This window comes from Plenodomus lingam (genome assembly GCF_022343315.1).
Source record: "Plenodomus lingam strain CAN1 chromosome Unknown contig_14, whole genome shotgun sequence".
Taxonomy (NCBI): Eukaryota; Fungi; Ascomycota; class Dothideomycetes; order Pleosporales; family Leptosphaeriaceae; genus Plenodomus; species Plenodomus lingam.
The window spans coordinates 417,787-437,462 of record NW_027093932.1 but is presented as its reverse complement, the minus strand read 5'-3'; the positions used below and the strand labels follow the sequence as shown (position 1 = coordinate 437,462).

The window sequence follows — 19,676 nt, the reverse complement described above, 5'->3', positions numbered from 1 at the left end:
GAGGGCTTCGAAAAGAGTAAAAACAGAGGGGGGCGGGAGGGGGAAGTATTTAGGCCGTTCACTCAGATCATAAACGTCATGACATGGTGATGAAGCGTGTGCTGTTGCTGTATTAAATATGATTTGTGACGAGCAAGGAAGGTCTGACGAAGAAGACGAGCCTGGGAGTGGAAGGCAAATGGCGAATTCGAGTGGCGTCCCGCTAGCCCGAATCCTGCAGAAAGGAACAGCTCTGACGTGTGGTTGAAGGGTGGGTCAATAATATAGCCGGAGTTGGGAGATGCGGTATGGCGACCCGCAAGCACCAGCGGTTTTTTTTTCTTCCTCCTCGTATCGTCGTCAGTGCTCCAGTGCAAGTCCGGAGGTCGTAAGCTAGTCAGCTGTAGTGAAAAACGCTGGTAAACATAGAGGGGCCGCCGGAACAAAGAGCTATGTATGAGAAGTTACTTGGCAAGCAAGGCCAGCCAATATGCGTTGCCTGAGAGCCTGGCTTAGTAGGCGTAGGAAGGGCGGCTCACGTCGGCCGCTCGTCAGTGCCGAATCAGCCAGTGACGATAAGGTCGCGGATAGGCCTCAATAGGTCGCGTGGCTTTGCACATCATGGTAGTAACCACGGCTGGTCTCCATACCTTGAAATCTGCCACATCCCCCTACTTGCCAACCTCCATTATGTCCCGAGCACTCATTTTTTATTCTGCGATCCGGCAGGGGAAGGGTGCTTTCGAGCTTCGCAGGTATACTGTCGTAGATGGGAGTGGGGTAGTACGAGTAGTCTTGCGGGGCATCCATCATCTTGGAATCTTCATCGTCGACCATGTGCTGATCACCCACAAGACCCTCAACCGGGCCTCCACTCAAGGAGCTGGCCGAACTGACTGAATGGCTGCCCACTGGGCTTGGGTCGAGGGAATATGTATTTCCTCGATACATACTGTTGCCCATGCCCGTTGCTCCTCCCCCTGAAAGGCTGGTACCATAGCCCCCGAACGACGCCCTGCCGCTGGAACCAAGCCCATGATGACCACCACCACACCCAGAACCTGGAGCACCCCTCGATGTACCAGGATTTTGGGGACCTTCATTCTGGTAGTGACTAGGAGATCTTCCCCGAACAACGACTGGACTTGATGAACGGGCCGCAATCTTGACCCATTTCGGGTCAGAGTCCCGTGGATTCTGAATGTTCGCCCACAACTCGATGATGAGATGATAGTATTGTTGTTGGGCCCTTCGTTTGCCATTGTTTGCAGTGGCGTTCTTGAATTGTATTCGCTCGAACGAATGCTGGTAGTTACTACTCGAGTGACTTGTGGGGGCGTACTGCTGTGTGGAGTCCTCATTCTGTAGAGGCAGGGCCGGGCCGGGTGCTGAGGAAGTTTGATGAAAGCTGTTCAGGCCATACCCACCATGGTCGTGACTCTTGCCCGGCGGTGTTGGTGCAAGCAGCTCCTTCTTCATGGTAAGTTGAGGTCCCTTGTCGCGTTTGGGTGTATGCTGTATGAGCTCGATGTTCTTCCCGGCTGCACCGTCTACAGCTGCAGTAAGGGAAACGGCCATGGATTGAATTTGTTCAACTGGTTTACCATTTCCTGGATCATAATACAAACGACCGTTCGGAGTCCATGGTGTGAGCCCGAAGGACACGTTGACCGAGAAGTAATTTCTGCGGTAACAGGTCCACACCTCGTCCCCTGAGTAGAAGAAGCCTTTTTCGACTTTAGCATCAATCGCAGGTGTCACTGTCCCGCCTTCGCAGGTTATTGTCCCGAAGGTCTCTTGGGCGTTAAAAGGGGGTGTTTCGGGCGAGTTCGAATGTTGTCCATAGTTGCCATTCGAGTAGCTGCCATAAGTGGATATTGGCATGCTGGTAGGAAGTACTCTGGGAGTTTCTGGTAACGAGCTGTAGCGAGAAAGATCTGACCGAGGAGAGAGAGCATGTGAATGTCTATGCAAACCAGGCGCGCCTGTGGTATAATTATCCCGGGTCGACACACCACCCATGGACGGTGACACAGAATGACCTAGCCCTGGTGATCTAGCCGGAGGTAACATTGACGACGACGAAACATCGTTTCTATTGTGTAGCTATTAGCTGTCATGTATGATTTCCAGGTTGGACAGGCACCAACGCGCCACAATGGCTACCTACAGTGCGGACATTCGTCGATTTGACGACATGGTTTGATAACCAGTGCTGAAGTTGGAGTAATTTGCTAGGGGATAATGGCTCGAGTAGGAAGGAGCCACACTCGATGGGAAGGTAGCGTAGGAGTAAGCTAGCGCCGACGAAGCGTTGGAGCTGGGCGAGGTGGATATGGAGCCCGAGCCTGAGTCGGAAAGAGCCACGGCAGTCTGGTAACTACAGATGCAAGTCAGTTAACACAGCAAAAAAGATGCTTTCCGGTGAGAATGATGCCAACAACAGTGATGTGTAACCAGGAAGTAGAGTAGCACAGTATAAGTTGTCAACCCTGAGCAGGAGCTGTACGGCATTGCCGCTAGTCTTGTCGTGTGATCAATGTGACAGACCGACCTGTTGGGAGAGCAAGGTGCGCCATGCATACGGAACGTGTACAACAACAGGTATGATGAGGGACATTGACGACGTGTTTGTTTCGGTGTAGGCAAGGTCAGGGCTTGGGCAGCACCAGGCGAAGAGGCGTCGAGGAGGGGGGGAGGGGAGGGACTGGGGGCCGCAGGCCCAGGCAACACTACGGAGTGTGCCATGCCAGGCCGGGCAGAGAAGAGCCAATGAGGAGAGATTACTTACGCAGAGTCGGGACGGTGTGTACTGTAGCGGCTCGCAATGGAGCTCAGCGGGAAACCGGTTGCTGCTATGGACCCGTCGCGCCTTAGCTGATCGGGTACGCCAGATGCGAAGGAGTTATGATGTGCATGCCCACCGATATGGTGGTCTATACATTCTTGCTCCGAAGAGAAAGAGTGATCCGCCAAAGAAGGAGGCTGGAGAACTGCTTATCCTGCACGTCAGCCAATCAACCCGGGCCAGACGGTGTCTTGTTGAACAGTATGTGTGACAGAAACGGACAACGTGCACCCGGAGACGATATGGAGGGAATAGGCGCGCGTGGGACGTGGTCGCACAAGTGGCTCCGCAATCGGGCGGCGAAGCAGCATGCAAGAGCGCAATACAAAACGAAGACCAAACAGGTGGGCCCACAGTGTGTAGCAGTACATGGAAAGCCAAAAAAAAACATGTAGGCCGGGACTGTTATGGAGCAATAGAGCAGAAATTGCAGGAGGAATGCTGGTTTTTGTGGAAGAATGCGGAGTAGAGCGCCAGCTTATGGCTACAGTGGCCAGCGCTTACAGCGAGCGAACTGAGGGTTTGTGCTGTCGCAAAACTTGCGTTTTCGGTTGTGTATAAGGCTGACTTACCTGAATTCATCGTTGCTGTAACAGACTCTCGTCTTCTGCAGTTCTACGAACGCTTTTGCAAAGCCTACGACCCTGTCGTCGAGGAGGCGAATCTGACAGTCTGCGCTTCAACACTTTGCGCTGAGAATCCGACAATCTGGATAAGCAGACGATAGTGTTGGCAGTGGCGAGAGGATTCGTGCTGACAGAATCTCGCGGCGGCCGAACTACGTTTACTTTCACCGCAGCTTGACAGTAGGCTTCTGGCAGACAAGCTAGGCTTTCAACCAGATCGTTGCAATGGGTGCTTCTGTAATGATGGTCCACGCACACTCTGGGAGCTGAGAAAGAATGGTGAAGGTCGTGGAGGCTTGTCTAGAAACGTTGTTGGTTCGCTTCAAGGTAATCTGAGCGTTTAGCCGGCACAGGGGCGCGATCCTCGATTAGTTGCCGCTGCGAGCTGCTGATGGCTGCCAATCCGTAGATGCTGATACTCGGCGGCCTTGGAGGGGTGCGGCTGTTGCAGTTCGGCACAGTAATGCGGAATTTATCCAGCAATTTGGCTTCGTGAAGTACGCTTGCTTGCTCTACACCGATGGGACAGCTTTGGAGCCTGTCGCAATGCTGAGTCAATTGAGCTTATGATGGCGGTGTTAGGAATGGATCATGGAGAAGACTGACTGTTTAGGAGTGTGAGAAGCTGCAGGACAATATGGTTTGAGGTCACCTGTTGCGGCTGCGCGGCACCTTAAACCCTGGAGTGAAAAGGGCTCGTCAACTGGGTCGATGGATGCACTTGGCTTCTTCCCGCCGTCTCCACAGATCTCGAATCTCAAGCACAGACAGGTACGGAAAATGACCCGGTCGATCCTTGGGTCTAGCTGCGACGTAGGCGGTGTGGTGGACACTGTTGTCGCTGCGCTACGACCTGTCAGTCTTCCGCATCATAGAACTAGGGAGCATGTCGCAATCAAAGGTGGAGCTTACAGGGTTCTTCTGCAGTTCGCCAGAAAAAAATGATGTGGCGTCGACGGGTTCTCGATCGTGGCTGCGTCGGCGAGGATGCTGACTTGTCGTCGGCTGTTGAGCGATCTGTGTGGAAAGGCCGGGTTCGCGGATTTGGTCAACAGGTACCCTCTGCTGCCTGTGTATTGTCTGCTGCTGGCGCACGGTGAAAGTGATGGCCCCGCACTTTGGGTCGAGCAATAAGATGGAGAGCAAATCGCGCTGCTTGGTGGATTGATGCCTGGACTTGAAACGCGTGGATTTTAGCAGAGTGCAGGACTCGAGCCTATATGCTCCGTGCCCTACTGCTCACTTTGAACCTCTTACACCGTGCTCGTCGTACAGGCCCAGCCAGGGTTAGCTACCCCGTGATCCTGGTCCTCGAGGCTGTCTGGTAGGATACCAAGTTTTCGAGTTCAAGACAATGAAGTAAGAGAGGAGGGTTGAAACGAGTGGGGCTCACGGAAGAGAGATGACGGTGAATGACACGGTATGTGGATAGACACAGGGATAGGAGATGGCGGTCAAATGGCGACGAGCATTGAAGAGGGTGGGCAGTAGAAGTACAGTGGACAGAGGAGAAACGCTATTGCTCGATACAGGGTAGAGTGGGCTGGGGAACTGGTCGGGTTGTTTGGCTGAATGTAGAAGTCCACCAAAGCACGTATAGCTTCATCGCATCATGGCCTTGCTGAATCAAGATTTCAGCCCCCAAAGAGAATAATCCGTATTTGCCCAGCTCAGACCATGACCGTTTTCTAGCACCACGGTAGCATTGGCAAGCTGCAGCAGCGAGCCATTCCCAAACGAGGGTACCCTATATCTCCGAGATGTCAGGGAGGGATGCTTTGCCCCAGTGCCCAGGCTCCCATCCTTTGCGAATGGGTGCTGGTCCACGCTGGGCCTCGCATTCCTTGCACCGGAGTTTGCACTCTGTTGCCCGCGCGGCCGTGGCCCACTGCTTTGGCCGGCATGGATTGGCTAGACAGGCAGAGGCATCACAGTCCCGTGCAGCAATGCAGGAACATTGACCACGACACCACTCTCAAATGGGATTCGAGTCGACACGGCAGGACCGCGACCAGACTGCTGGGCCGTCGATGTTTCATCTCGATCAGCCGCCCAGAATAACCCATGAAGCGAACAGATGATCAGAGTTTGCTCTGGCCACGGCGACGTTGGATTGGCCGTGGGGCCTTTGGGGCGTCCAGTCAGCAGTGGAGCGCAGATGGGGCCAAGAGCAGGCTGAGTGAAGAGCGCCACGGGCCGGCGGCCGCTGGGAAACGACAGCTCGTCCCGTGGCGGCAGAGTGAAGAAGAGGGAAAAGATACGAGAGGGTGAAGGAGAGGGGACGAAGAGAGATTAGGCTCAAAGGCCGTTACCTGTCACAGAAGCGAGCGCGACGACACTACTTTTGGCCTGGTGGCGGTCGTCTGAAGCGACTTGCTGGGCGGAGGGGGGCTTGCCGCGGGAGGGGGAGGTGGGAGGTGGGAGGTGGGAAGGAAAGAAGATGGGACACAGACGCCACGGCCAGCGAGTTGATGCACAGAGGTTGCATCGTCTGGGGATTTGGGAGGGGGAGGAAGTTAGGGCGCCTCACTGGTCACTCGCGGCCTTTCGCTCACTGGCATCCTGCGCCATGAGCCAGGGCTTTTGCGTTGTCCCCAGCCCACCATGAACCCGACCGCCTGGGAACACTGCGCAATGCTCCGAAAGTAGGCAGAGCCACTCATTCACGGATAGACTGCAGCAGGTCGCATTTGCGCGGCGGAGGCGGCTGCCAGCAGTGAGAGAGAAAGGGCAGTCAGACGTCAAAGGTCAAAGAGGAATGGGATGGGTGAAAAGCGCGGTGAGAGAGGAGAGCGGGGGTGGAGGGGCGAAAGAGCGAGAGAGCATTTCGTTGTGTATCTGTTCGTTTGGTAGTAGTGGTAGTAGTGGTAGTAGTAGTAGAGTAGTAGGTAGCTTGAGTGGTGGTGGTCCTGGTAATGCTGGTGGATGCTGGCTGGTACTGCTAATGCTGGTGGGCTGGTTGGTGCTGGTGCTTGCACTGGTGGTGTGGTGTGTTTGGTCCAGTCAAGTGATGAGAAGCGCGAGAGTGTGAACGGTGAGGGTGGAGGCCGCAAGAGAGAAGAGGGGGGGGGGAGGGAAAGAGAGGGGCGAAGTCGCGACTGGCGACCCGCTCGGCGGCTCCTTCCTCCCTTGCGCAGCCCCAAGGCGACCAAAAGGCAGTTAGGTAGCTACCTAGAGTACAGTCCAGCACTCTTGCCTAGAGTAGGTACATACACAGTCATGGTCGACGTCAACGGGGAAGGCGCCAGGCGGCGCAGGGGAGGGGGAGGGGGAGGATTGGGAAGGCGCGCCCCGGTGACGGTGACGTGCAGCTTTCTGCGGTTGTTCTTTCCCCACTCTGGACGCCCCCATTGGGCGCGCTATCCCGTTTTCGCTGCTAGCGCCTGCCCGGGCGGCATCTGCCGTGTCGCCGGCGCCTCCAAAACACCCCAAATGCTTACTCCTCTCTACACAGGACTGTGTACATACATCCCCCATGCCTCGGAGTCATGTCCGACATTCAACATCATAGAGTAAGAAAGGATAAAAAATAGTCTCTCCCTTGCTGCCAGCGACGAGAACCCACGCGGGCAGGGTGACATCTTGGTCCCAGGCCTCAGCGCGCGCGCGTGTGTCTCGCACGTTGCGGCTGGCCACCCTCCCAACGTCTGGGAGTGCCGGGCACTGCTCAGTGCTCACTGGACCTCTTGTCTACCAGCAGTACATTCCTTGCCTCGAGCTTGCCAGCCCGTCAAAGTACCTTGGCCCAATCGTTGGCGTGCAATGGATCCTCTCGCCGTGGGGGACAGAAACCGAGAGAACGAGAGAGCGAGGAAGAGAGAGCAGGCCTCCCGGGCTTGCCGCAGGAATCGACATGAGACTGACCCAAGTACACTTCTTCTACTTCCCAACTGGGCCGGTCATCTGACGCTTCTCCAGAGAGAACGCTGAAAAAGGGCTGTCGCTTAGCTTCCGAGGGCTTCACCGCACTTGTACGTCACGCCCAGTCTCTCCGGCTCTCCCAGTGCGTCTGGCGGCACCCAGGCACAACAGCCCGTTGAACTCTAGACGGGACGGGTGGCGCAGTGGGCATTCAGGACATCTTGACCTCGACAGGACCACTGGTCTCGGGCTCACAGAGTACCCGCCTCTCCTGCAGCGCGTCCGCTGTTGAGGTACAATGGCCTGCAGCCTCCCGCGTGCCCGTGACGGTCAAGATCGGGCTTGGGAGGCAGTGTCAGCATTTCAATAGTCTCATGGCGGCCTGCATCAAATGGGAGCAGGTCTTCGGAAAGAGTAGGATCCATGGCGAGCACCATGTCCAATGTCTCAGCCGGCTCCAAGGAGAAGGAAGGCGACATCCATTGTCTGGTCATAACAGCTGCCCACTACCCGTGGCTTCGTACGACACGTTACACCATCACTGCTTATTTCGGGCGTCCTGGTCGACCGATCGACCGAAGAGGCTGGTATGATGCAGTGGCCTTGCTGGACGAGAAACGTCTGCCAACAGCGGTACGGCCCGTCAGTGAGGAAAGAATCATCCAGAGTAGGCCGGGTGAACATTCCTGCCAGTGATCTCTTGGAAAGTCTCCGATACAGCTCGATCGATAGCGCAAGTCTAATCACGCAGTCTGCATTCAGTTTTTGCAGTCGCAGCTATCGACTAGGGCACGACGCGTTGTGAGGATCTTAGGCTTAATTTCGTAGATCATGGCATGTACCATAAACCATGAGCACTTCAGCCATCTCGCATGTCTAATGACACGTTGATCTTTTGCAACCTCGCTTGCTGGCAATGTCCACACTGACAGGACTACAATTCCACACGTCAATCAATAGCTGCATTCTCGACGCCCGCTATCACCTAGCGTGAAAATGCTGGGCGGACAGGCCTGGAAGATCCCATTGTCTCTGAGATGGCCAGAATCAGTCAACAGTCTTGCTATGGGAAAGTTCAGTATAGGATTCGGCCCTGGGTTCCAGTCGCGGTAGCCAGCCTTGGTGCCCGCGCGACGTGCTGGGTACAACTGACGGACTCGCACAACGGATCTCGTGAAACTGTTGAATGGCCCGTCCCCGCTTAACGGCATGACTGGCTCTTCAAGACGCTGGGTCACGCCGCTGTCACTTTTTTGACTCGATCCCTCGTGTTAGCTGCTTCATTGGGAACACTAATACGCGTTACATTGACGAGCTTACTGCGAGGAAATCTAAACTCGTTTTCCAAAGAGCCTAGCAAGGTTATACACTCAATTTCCTCGGTTCACTCCTCATGGCAACACGCGAGTGCCCAGTCACATTTCAATTCGCTCATCATGGCCTGATGTTGTTTGATGCGCGGCTGAAGAGTGTGGTTCGCTAGTGAAGCGTTGGCGTTAACACGGCGCGGCCGATGCCATCTTGAAAGGTCGAATACACCATAATTTCTTGGTTCGCCAATCGTTGCTGACAAGCGACTGTCGACACTCGCAGCATGGTTGGACGTCCTTCGAAGGATCCCATTGTTCCAACACACGCTGCCCTCCTGATTCACGATGCTGTCAAGAGCTAGTTCATCACATGGGGTCCAAACTCTCGTACGTTGTTACGTCGGTAGTTTGGATTGAGCTCACGGATGCGTTATAGAACTAGAAGTATATCAAAGGATTAGATGGTCTTTTCTGGACTCTGGGACCCGCTACGGAAGCTCCGAACAGCCAAATTCGTCTTGCATGCGTCTGCAGTTATGCATACAGCCTTGAGCAACAAGTTCGGCCTGGTTCCGGGGGCAAAGAGTACAATGAAGCCGTTGTATGACCACCAGCCCCTCTGGTCAGATCACGAACGATTGGCCCGTGCTCAGGCCGTGCCAGCAAACGACATGGCTGTTGAGGAGTACAGCTTCGTGCTTGCCCAATTTGGGAGATGCCGATGAAGGTGACTTGGAATTGCTCCATGAGTATTAAGTCAGTCTTTGTGTCTCGACAGCTAATCCCAAGGCGTCGTTTGAGCAGAAGCCAGGACAGGTGTCATCACAAGGTTTATCTTTCGCCCATCAGCTTTTCCACCCAAAATCCGGGGACGAGCAATCAACAGCGCCACAGTTTCGCGACATGAAGCTTGCGTGTCGATTAGAGAGCGCCTACCCCCGCCTGAAATGAAGCTCGAACATTGTCTGGCCTGTGGACGCTCGACGAATATCCTGCATATAGGCACTGTACAGTTATCACGCTGAGCCTAGGCGTGGTGATCTCCACGCTGTTTCCCGGTGGCTCTGGCATCCAGTCATTGATTTCCACAGCATCACGACTGTGACAGAACAAAAGATGGCCCCTGGATGCTGCAGATTGTTCGTGACTTGTGTCAGCTGAGCACAGCATCCGAGACCAGATGCTGGGTGAGTTGTCATCAGCCTTTGCTGCTGCTTCATGCTGGCTGACTTTCTTATTCTGCATCTATGAGACAGATCCTCGAAGTCAAACGAATGAAGTTCGCGTTTTGCTGATCAGCGACGCTTTCATGGGGACCGCACGATGGTTGAATGACGAGTGGTCACCTTGGGGATCAGGGGGCATTGAAACAATAGGGCAGAGCCTTAATCAACCTCATTCGACGCCTAGCCAAAACCTGCTGCTCAGGTAGATGGTCAACCTCTCGATACCCATAATGCAGCACGCTCCTCCAAAAAGTTCCATCTCAACTTCGACAGCCTCGCAGCTTTTTCCGTCGGTCCTTGCACAACCGGCGTAGCACTGAGATCGCCAGCCTAGACACTGAACTAGAAGCATGTCGGTCATCTCGGTCACCATGACATCCGAAGGATCTCGTAACACTCATCTTCGTATCCCGATGAACTGGCGACAGCCGGCGCCAACCAACTAGGCCAAACAACTCGCGGTGCTAATCTCTACAGGACCCCTATTGCGATCCAATCATCTCCCACCAACCCTCTTACCAATCCTTGCCCCATGCCACCCACTCACCACGCCTCCTCCCCTCCAACGACAACAAAACCTGATCCCACGTAGCATGGAAGGTTCCACCCTCTCTCTCTCTCTCCTTCTCCCCCTTTATTCCGCTCGTGCCTATCTAAATCCATCTTATTGCCATGATCAGACGATTTTTCAGTATTTGTTTTAGAACAAGAGGTGGGGGGAAGGGGGACGCGCTGCCCGCACAGACTAGTCTAGTCATTACCGCATGTGTTGTTGTACACATGTTGGCCTGATCTGCCGTGAGCGGTTTATCATGGTGCACGGCTCACGACAGCATGCAGGGCGCGTGTTGTTGGTGTTATACGACGGCCGTGATTCAGAGCCGGGTCCCTGAGGACGGGATACTGACCGATGAGGGGGAATGCTCGAGCTGTGAGTTGCAGTAGGATTGAGACACCGATCGTCCAACTGGCTTTGTTGCTGTTGCTATTGCTGCTGTTGCTGCTGCTGCTGCTACTGCCTTTGATGCATTTAGGTGTGAGGCGCGAGGCGCGAGGGCATGAGTGGCGAGAGCTGCGATTGGGGGTGTTGGACTTGTTGCTTGTTTCAGGGTTTTCGAGTTGCCCTCGATTCTGTGACTTTGTTTCCTTTTTTCCCTCTTTGTTTTTCCTTTTCGGGGAGCGAAGACGATTCTCTTGTCCACGTTTCAAAGTTTTTTTATTTTCATTGTTTTTTTTTCTTTTCGAGGAGGAAATCTTAATCTTGTTTTTCTTGGCAGGACGTCAACATGTCGTCCTCTTGTTCCCCCGGTTTCCCAACTCACCCCCTTGGCAGTAATTTCGCACTCTGTCCTCGCCCTTTTGTTGGATTTCGACATTCTCGATGAATCACTCTGCATGCACTTTCTCTCTACTACATATTCACCCGCCATTGTAAATCTCACAAACTCGTCCCCATAAAGCACCCTGTGCCCTCTACAGTAGCCTCAAATATCACGACATTTCCTCGTAGCAGAAACCATCGTAAACACACAAGCCCTCTATATATTCCCACCATCCATCCTAATCCCAATCCTCATGCCCACAAACCCCTTCGTATCTCGTATCAGTGTACCATACATTCAGTCTCCCCAGCACATCTCCCGCACATCTTACAGTAGCCTAACCTTGAACTCTAAAAAAACACAAAATCCATAATATCTAGCAAGACAGTGTGTATTGCATCTCCACATACAAATTTCGTATCTATCACACCTCGCACTTCGCCTCGCTTACATCTTCTCTCTGCGCCTGGTACTGGCAATATAACTCCCATTTTACCCTATCTACTTGGCTTATTTCAACCGCAGGTAATGCAGATAGTTTAGGCAGATAAGTCTCGTGGATTTTTGTACTGGTGATGGATGTGTTGGGGTGCGTTGGATGCGATTTCGCTTCTTGGTGTCGCAGCTTTGAATTGGCAAGCCTGGTTAGGGATTTTCGGGGCGAGCTTTCCGGGTTGGCGGGGAAGTGGTGGGTGAATATGGCGGATATATTGTGCTAAGGGTGTACAAGTTTGTGGGCTTCGTTTATGCCCGAGTATTGATTCACCTTCACGTCCATGGGAGTTTCAAACTATACTACCGAATCTTTTTTTTTACTCTTCCCTTTTCTTTTCATCGCCAATCTCTACAGTTTATTTCACTAGACACACACCATTAACCCACTATACCCCATATTCACCTATCTATCCTTCCACCCCCTTCCCCCTACATCCCATTCCTTAACCCAAATACACCGCGTTTCCATTTCCTACCTAGCTACTGAAGTCTTACCGCCCACGCTACATGCTCTACCCATATTTAACCCTGTCGCTAGATAGACATGTTATTGTAGTAAGTTAGAGGGCGTGGTTATAATAGAAGAGGTATACGACATAAGAGAGATGTTATATATTACGTGTTATAATATGCTGAATAGGAAAGCATTTTATACAAGAGAGATTACACTAGCAATGCATATAATACTAGAATTCTGTATATATTGTCTATAATGTTTATAACAGTCTAAACTGGTTCACACACATAAGACCGAATCAAAGCACAACACCGCCACCCCTCCCCCCCGCCTAAGAAATCCTGCAAAACTCCCCAATTCTTCTATCCCATATCCCCTATCCCCTATCCCACAAGTCGTAGAACTAGACAAAACCTACCGATTAATTAAAGATATAGGAGAAAGTCACGATGACGCAATTACGCAATCTACTTCTAACAGGTAGAGCTTGGTAGTACATGTAGGGAGGGGGAAGAATAATATATAGATACAGGCTAATACATATTTCTCTATAGTAAAGAGAGCAATGCTAGATAAGGTCAAGACTGGCTAGTCAAGTATAATAAGGGTAAGGGTGAGAGTGAGACTAGGACTAACATCACTATCAACACTAAACGTAACCTAAACACCCTACCCCTACTACTCCTCCTCTCCTCCCCCTACAATATAACACCACTCTAAATACTAACCTAGCAATTCCCTCATCCCTAAACTATATTTTTAAACTACATTTCTAAAATGTTACTATGCGAGATATATACTCGCATTGAGATATGTGATATACATGCAGGGAGCAAAAAGACATAAGGAGATGTTAGGCAACGTTGTTTTGTGTATTAGACGTGTGGTTCATATGTGTGGATTTACAAGGGGGGATCAGGGATCAAGGGGGAGATTTGACGTGGGTATATTGTGTGATGGTGGGGCTATGATGTGCGTGGTGTGCTTGTTATTTATACTGCTGCGGTATTCTTATCCTTAACCTATATGCTGCTTCGCTCCATGCATCTCCAGGATACAGTATATAGGATACACCACACCCCAACACACACACCCTTCACACCACCCTCACGACACACCCCCTACCCCCCAACATCCTCACATAAACCCAACAAGCACAGTTCCACAAAACGCTGTCATACACTATGTACAGATACGTATAGCCCACAACCGCTCGTACCAACAGAATCCCCCACCAACCCACCGGCGTTACCGAAGCGCGAGACCAGAACTGACAAGAAAGGAAGAACAAAGTCTGAAGAGTTCTCTTACATCTGCCCAGCCATAGCCGGGCTCCCATGGCGCTGGTCCAGGTGATCGTAGTTGAGTTCGAATTCTCTCTGTCAAGGGAGTGCAAATTAGCTGATAAGTCCTGGGTTGTGTGTAGATTCGGGAAGAACCCGCAAGAACAACAAACACGCGAAAAGAAAACATGTCGTAAAGGGGGGCGATAGACGGGGAGGAAAACCTCAGAACCCATAAAGAATGAAAAAAAAAAACATACCCTCTCTCTCCTCCAATTCCCAACGTCAAAGAACAAGTACCATCCCCTCTCCTCCTTCGGACTCAACCGAATCGGCGCCGGTAGATCAGGATCCTTCATCATCCACTGTCGCAGATTGATATGCCACCTCCAATCGCGATTGTACAATTCCGCCGCTGCAATCTCCTGCAAGATGTCGCGCGGAAACTGGTAGAAGATGGCGAGCAGAGTTTCAGCGGAGAAGGAGGACATTTTCGAGTGCAGGGGTGGGACATTGGTGACCGTGTAGGCGGCGGGTAGGGTAAAGGAAGGGGGGATCACGGGCTTGGAGGTGGATTCCACAAAGGGGGAGCCAAAGGTTGGATGGAGGGGGGAGTGGCTGGGGGGTTAGGGACGTTAGTATCATGGGCACGGTGGAATATTTCGGACGTTGGGACTTACTCGGGTCGACTGAGCTCTAAACCCAGGACTGTGAGATCTTGTCCCATGGCGAGCGATGAGTAGTCTGGACTTTCGAGCGGGATCATGGCCAGCAACCCTGGCAGGCCATATCTTTCCGAGTCTGTCATGTCTGCAAGCTTCTTGTGAAGGGGTTGCGTATTTGGTGAGCCGATACCTTCGCCTCCAAAGGTCTGCTCAAATTGGCTTTGCTGTGGACGTTGAGCACCCGGAGCCAGGTCGCCAGCAGTTCGGTTGGCCTGAGGCCCTAAAAACGACAAATTGCTGGGTGCTTGTCCCGTTCGTTGACCACCCTGGATTTTCATTAGCCTTCAGTTTGATGTCTCCATGGATACATACTTCTTGTACATTTTGCGGATTTGCTCGCATATATTCAAAAGGCGTTCGCGACACTGGCTTGGTGAGTGAGTGTTCCTCAAGTTCGGCCTTTGACAGCTTACCTGCACCCGGCAAGCCCCGCCCACCTACTGTGGGGTTGATGGTGCGGTCCTGCTGGCTGTCCGTTGGACTCGATAAACCGTTGCGCGTCTGTCCAAGGCCTGGGAAGGCGCCCGTACTGGGATTGCTCCCAAAAGCTGCAGCATTTTGTATCAGCCCCGCTCTACGGTCTGGTCCAATTTCTCCCGCAGCACCGCCTAAAGGCGGGAACTCTTCTATATTGCCCGTCTGTGGCTGAGCCCCACCTGAGAGTTGTCCGACCCCGCCAGCACCGCCAAAGCGATAGTCGTCGCCGACGCTTGAGAACTGGCTCTGTGACGAGTCGTCCTGGGTCTGGTTCTGCTGTTGCTGCTGCTGCTGATTTGCACCCTGGCCAATCTGCCCTTGTTGCTGTCCCTGTCCCTGTCCCTGTGGTCGCTGTATAGTTTGTTGCTGATTCGACCGTATCGTGGGGTTCGACCACATTTGCTGTGCCGAAGTATTTTGTTGCGCTTGCGGGGCGCCAGACAACGAAGGAAATTCCCTAAACTGGTCAGCATTGAGCAAACTGTCGTCAAATCAATCGCCTTTCGCGAGCCTGATTTGCGCCCGCCCTTCGCATATGTTGCACTTACTCGAGATTTAGTGGAGTATGAGAGGCACCCATTGCTTGTGCAAAGCTCGACATGGCGCCTCCATTTGCCCTCGACTGCGCATTCGGGAGTCCTGGCGCACCGCCCATGGGAGATCCAAAGCCCCATTGTGAAGAGCCGCCTACAACGAGGACGCATTAGCAAAGCGTCCTATTCGTCGCGTGTTGGACTGGCACACCGAGCTTGCCATTCTGGAGCCTGTTCGCTCCGAGTGGGGCACCACGGCCTGCGTTTTGTTGCGATTGGAACATGTTTGGGTCGCGTCTTTGTACTGGTGGTGCACTCGAATCTCTGGAAGTTGTTCTGTCAGCCACAGTTCTGAATTGAAAGTGTGTACAAGGCGCTACGTGGGGTAATGAGGCGCTGGGATCGTAGTTTCGGAAAGAACGTCGGGAAGCGTCGTTGTTTGACTGCGATTCACGGTCTCGCGAAATATCGTGCTCTGCCAGGAAGGAGCAAGAAATGCATTCAGGCAGTGGTGGGTCGGTGAATCGTAACGGTGCAGTATCGAGAATGGAGTGGTGTAATGCCGGGAGCAGAATAGGAGCTAGAGGCCTCAACTTTCGGGCGCAGGTACTGACCTATGATGAGATCTGCCTTGGGTCGTCTGCTCTTAGGATTCGTGATATTGAGCGCGCTGGTGGTACACTCTGTTCGCGTGCTTTCGTCATGGAGGTTCGCGATGCGATACGCAGTCCAAATCCGCTACGCTGTTAATAGACTAGCGTCAAACTGAGTCCGTGGGGACGTTGATCATCAGCCTCAAGTCACTTCTTGACATGTAAATCACAGATGATTAAGTCCCCAAAACAAGGCTGCCAGGTGATCGTTCAGCATATGTCGGTACTTTCTAGCCGTGGCATCTATTCAATAGAACTACGAACGCTGATGGCCTTGACTATCTTTCATTTAAGACTGTTTTGAGATCTTCAAACTCTGCTAGTGACCCAATCAATAGGTTCTCTTGCCCCCTTCGCCCCTCGGCCACATTTCTGTCCTGTAGCATCCCGTAGCTTTTAAGAGATGAGAGGTAGACGCACCATCATCGCTTCTGCCCTCTTGCTTGCTATATACTGTCCATGTATGAGAAAGTCTCAGACACTGGCCTCAGGTACTGGCCATTACGCCCCACTGTAATGTCCAGAATCGAGCGTTATGAACTAGGCTTCCGTGGTAGTGAGCGTACTGCTAATGATGATATATCAATGTTGTCGGAGTCCAATGTCATTCAAGATGGTCCTTGTTGGAACAAGTGAGACATGTCAGCTTCTCCGTTAATCCCGAAGAAATTGAACCTAGAGCGACTGGTTAGCAACTAGAGATGTGCCGCTTTCTGGCAAGGGGGATGAGGGGGGCTCCATACCAGTCATCCACATTCAAGCTCATCGGAACAATTGGATTGTGTCTGCCCCCAGAGCTTTGACTCCATGTGTCGTCTTGTGCGTTATGCTGTTGCTGGTTTTGTGACATGGACTCGAGCTGTTGTGTCCATGTTTGTTGGTTGGGGTCGTATGTATTGGGCATACCTATACCGGATGGCCCATTTTGCATGGATTGTTGGCTACCCTGTTGCTGGGATTGTTGATGCATGGGCATGTTCTGCGGCTGACTTAGGGCTGGGTCCACAAGGCTATGGCTCTGAACCGGGAAAGCGACTTGCGTGTCTGCTGGGAATAGGTGGTCTGGCTGAAAGTTTTGCCAAACTTCCTGACTAATGTTGGGAGTGTCGCGGGTCACCAAGAACAAGTCTGGGGGCGTGCCTGGGTAAGAATACGATGGATTAAAAGGGGTTGTTGGACGAGTTCCAGATCGCGAAGGTCCCATGAATGCGTCATGGTTTTGACGACTCATCTGCGGTGAGCCTGTCGTCATCTGAGGCATCTGCTGGGGAGGCATCTCTCGAGACGGAGTCACCGCCGGGGTCTGAGGCCTGGATCGCTCATAGGAAACCTGAGGAGCGGGTGGGCCATTTGTAGCAGGGAAGCCAAGATCCATGTCGTCAAACTTGCGCTTAGGCGCCTCTTGTGCTGGCTTAGGTGGTGGTGGCGGAGCGCTCGGCACCTTGTTCTTCTTATGGTTCCGACCGGCAGCCTTTTGCAAGCGCTCTTCGAGATGCTTATTGCCCAATATGGACTCAAACAGTGTGTGTACCATCTTCGCGACTAGCCATACTTTGGAGACCTCTTTTAGCGCGTCCAGGCAAATCTGAATTCGCTGTTCTGTTGCTGAGACGATCGACTTGTTTGACGACTTCATTTGGTAGACGTGCATGATGAGCGCCGAGAACAAGCTGTAAACAATAAACGCAGGAGTATACCGTATCTCGTTGTGAGCTCGCAGGTTCTCGATGATGGACGTGATCATGGCGGCAGCTTGATAAGCAATGTTTCTGCTGGGATATGCATGTTCTTCGCCAAACCCATCAAGATTGTTGCCTTTTGGTGATCCAGCTGGTGGCATATGTGCCCGATGTAGAAGACAAAGCGTTGTGCTTCTCGTGTCAGCACAAGCTGGAAAAAAAGAGGAGCGAAAAAGAACTTACTAGTAATTAGCATGCAACAGAGCAGCCCAGAAGTGATGGTGTTGTCGGTCCCACTGAACTTCTGGAGGGCAATGCTGCAACCAATCTGCGAGAGCCATGTCACTGTGTGTGAGGTCAATAGCGTTGGCTCTACGATGTTTTGATGCGACCGAGTATTGCTGTGACAAGACCAAGCCCATGATCTCGCTCAGCTTGACGTAATTGATGAAGAACTGGACATGAACGGGATCCGGCGGATACTCTGCACCATGGTCGACTTCGTCATCGATAAAGTCATCTTCAGAGACCATTTCGACATCGGAGTCCTCGGGGTCAATCGCGACAGGCCTACCAAGCGCAACGGCTACCGACCGATCACGGCTGTACAAGGTCCACCAAATGCGCTTCCAAAGGCGTTTGTCTGACCGACTGAGCTGTGAACCCTCAACACTGCAATAGTCAGCAAGAGTGCTTCCTCTGCAAATGATCCCTGCCTACCTGCGGTGCATGCCCGAACCTTGCGCAACGACAATAGCGACTCTCGTCCAGTAGAAGACGTTTTTGGTCACATCTACAGTACGTCAGCTGCCAATTCTCCCTACGAATCTCTTCGGTAACCCACCCTCTGGACCCTCCCAGTACCATCCCATCAAGATGAGTGCCTGTACAATCGTCACACGATCGTCCTCAAAATTGGCGTCAAAGAGAGCCTTGGCGCGCTTGTAAAAGGTCATGGCAGCAGGCGTTGTCGAGCCACTGGAGTCCATCAATTGGGCATTTGTGCAAACTCTCGATCCAGCCAAGAGGACAGCCTGCAGAAGAAGGAGTGAGGGAGGGTTTTTGGGGTCTCGATATTGACGCATGAAGCGGCTGCGGTTGATGACGGGTACGACTGGAGCCACCCACTTGAAGAAGGCCTCGACCAGCTCATCGCAGAGGGCTCGTGGGGGGAGCAGGAAGGCGCCTCGCTGGTGCAATATCTCGATTTCCATATTGTCCATCTCATTGACGCGCGCTTTGGCCCCTCGCACGTTCTCGGGCAGCGGATAGTGGACGACGTCGGTGGTGCCATGGTCGTGTACGAGGAGGGAGAGATTGGAGGATTCGCCCAAGTAGGCGACCCTGCCGGCTTCTTTGATGGGTGCTCTGGCGAACTTGGGCTTCATGAACTGCACATAGGTGCCATTGTGGGTCGCCTGCTGAGCCGCATAGGCGCTCGACAGAGTCGTAGAGGGCGTACCATCTTCCGAGCTGTATAGGGCCGGCTTGTCTCGTGGTTCCACCGAGGCGCTTGCCGGAGAGCGCTCTTCGCTTTCTGCTCGCTCACTGTGAGGCGTATTAGTCTCCAAGCGTGCGCATCTCACCGTCAAGATGAAGGGGTTTTTTCTTCTTAGTCATCGTACCTTCCCTCGATCTTTGGTCTTGGCCCCTGTGTCTTCTTGCGCTTGGGCTGGGGGATGCGGCACTCGATGGAGAAGGCGGTGCAGTTGGTGCAGGGGATGCCGAGCGAGGCGGCGTCGCATCGGACCTGTAGCACTTGTTATGCGCCGGCCGCGGTGAGTGATGAGGCTGGTGGGCTGATTACTGACCTTTCTCGCATGACAGGCTGGACGCGTTTGGCGGTGGTTAGTATGTATTCGTTGACCAGACCGAGGTGCCGAGGCTCACAAGGCGTTGGACGGATATAAGAACGAACAGGCGTCGACTACCTGCTGTCGCAACAACGCGAAGTAGGGGGAGGTGCAAAGGAAAGACTAGCATGACAAACTCACTTTCGCATGCTCTACTGGCGCGCTGCCGCCTAAAAGAAGGGTGTCCGGGAGGCACGTTCTGTGAGCTCGCCGAGGGTCTGCATTGTGTGAGCCAGGTCTCGTGTGCTTTGGCAGCGCGCAACAACGGCCAACAGGCAACGGGCAACGGGCAATGGGCAATGGGCAATGGGCAATGGGCAATGGAGCACCTACGGCGTCCCATTACTGG

The 19,676-nt window shown here is 52.9% G+C and overlaps 8 protein-coding genes across 8 annotated transcripts; 1 reads left to right on the top strand and 7 right to left on the bottom strand.

Moving 5' to 3' along the window:
• Nucleotides 1-573: 573 nt before the first annotated feature.
• On the bottom strand, nucleotides 574-2,052 carry IAQ61_002247 (uncharacterized protein; the record flags this gene model as incomplete). Its single annotated transcript, XM_003834079.2, has 1 exon — nucleotides 574-2,052. The coding sequence occupies one exon, from the start codon at nucleotides 2,050-2,052 to the stop codon at nucleotides 574-576; it is 1,479 nt and encodes a 492-aa protein (XP_003834127.2).
• A 1,701-nt stretch (nucleotides 2,053-3,753) lies between these two features.
• IAQ61_002246 (uncharacterized protein) lies at nucleotides 3,754-6,014 on the bottom strand (the record flags this gene model as incomplete). Its single annotated transcript, XM_066095465.1, has 9 exons — nucleotides 3,754-3,991; nucleotides 4,060-4,078; nucleotides 4,239-4,299; nucleotides 4,366-4,629; nucleotides 4,697-4,744; nucleotides 5,149-5,364; nucleotides 5,416-5,579; nucleotides 5,766-5,829; nucleotides 6,009-6,014. The coding sequence occupies 9 exons, from the start codon at nucleotides 6,012-6,014 to the stop codon at nucleotides 3,754-3,756; spliced, it is 1,080 nt and encodes a 359-aa protein (XP_065954301.1).
• Nucleotides 6,015-7,565: 1,551 nt separating this feature from the next.
• IAQ61_002245 (uncharacterized protein) lies at nucleotides 7,566-7,808 on the bottom strand (the record flags this gene model as incomplete). The annotated part of the gene is made up of 1 exon (XM_003834077.2): nucleotides 7,566-7,808. One exon carries the CDS (start codon nucleotides 7,806-7,808, stop codon nucleotides 7,566-7,568), a length of 243 nt encoding a protein of 80 aa, XP_003834125.2.
• Nucleotides 7,809-9,085: 1,277 nt separating this feature from the next.
• Nucleotides 9,086-9,349, top strand: IAQ61_002244 (uncharacterized protein; the record flags this gene model as incomplete). Its single annotated transcript, XM_066095464.1, has 1 exon — nucleotides 9,086-9,349. The coding sequence occupies one exon, from the start codon at nucleotides 9,086-9,088 to the stop codon at nucleotides 9,347-9,349; it is 264 nt and encodes an 87-aa protein (XP_065954300.1).
• Nucleotides 9,350-9,545: 196 nt separating this feature from the next.
• On the bottom strand, nucleotides 9,546-9,869 carry IAQ61_002243 (uncharacterized protein; the record flags this gene model as incomplete). The annotated part of the gene is made up of 1 exon (XM_066095463.1): nucleotides 9,546-9,869. The coding sequence occupies one exon, from the start codon at nucleotides 9,867-9,869 to the stop codon at nucleotides 9,546-9,548; it is 324 nt and encodes a 107-aa protein (XP_065954299.1).
• Nucleotides 9,870-10,660: 791 nt separating this feature from the next.
• On the bottom strand, nucleotides 10,661-11,314 carry IAQ61_002242 (uncharacterized protein; the record flags this gene model as incomplete). The annotated part of the gene is made up of 2 exons (XM_003834075.2): nucleotides 11,173-11,314; nucleotides 10,661-10,981 (listed from the first exon to the last, which is right to left on the bottom strand). The coding sequence occupies exons 1-2, from the start codon at nucleotides 11,278-11,280 to the stop codon at nucleotides 10,661-10,663; spliced, it is 429 nt and encodes a 142-aa protein (XP_003834123.1). The 5' UTR covers nucleotides 11,281-11,314.
• Nucleotides 11,315-12,792: 1,478 nt separating this feature from the next.
• On the bottom strand, nucleotides 12,793-15,878 carry IAQ61_002241 (uncharacterized protein). The gene is made up of 7 exons (XM_066095462.1): nucleotides 15,757-15,878; nucleotides 15,354-15,466; nucleotides 15,158-15,296; nucleotides 14,445-15,066; nucleotides 14,088-14,398; nucleotides 13,668-14,025; nucleotides 12,793-13,503 (listed from the first exon to the last, which is right to left on the bottom strand). Exons 2-7 carry the CDS (start codon nucleotides 15,424-15,426, stop codon nucleotides 13,432-13,434), a joined length of 1,575 nt encoding a protein of 524 aa, XP_065954298.1. The 5' UTR covers nucleotides 15,427-15,466; nucleotides 15,757-15,878; the 3' UTR covers nucleotides 12,793-13,431.
• On the bottom strand, nucleotides 15,879-18,862 carry CTF1ALPHA (Cutinase transcription factor 1 alpha; the record flags this gene model as incomplete). The annotated part of the gene is made up of 5 exons (XM_066095461.1): nucleotides 15,879-16,470; nucleotides 16,539-17,666; nucleotides 17,718-18,146; nucleotides 18,195-18,267; nucleotides 18,319-18,862. 5 exons carry the CDS (start codon nucleotides 18,860-18,862, stop codon nucleotides 16,404-16,406), a joined length of 2,241 nt encoding a protein of 746 aa, XP_065954297.1. The 3' UTR covers nucleotides 15,879-16,403.
• Nucleotides 18,863-19,676: the final 814 nt, after the last annotated feature.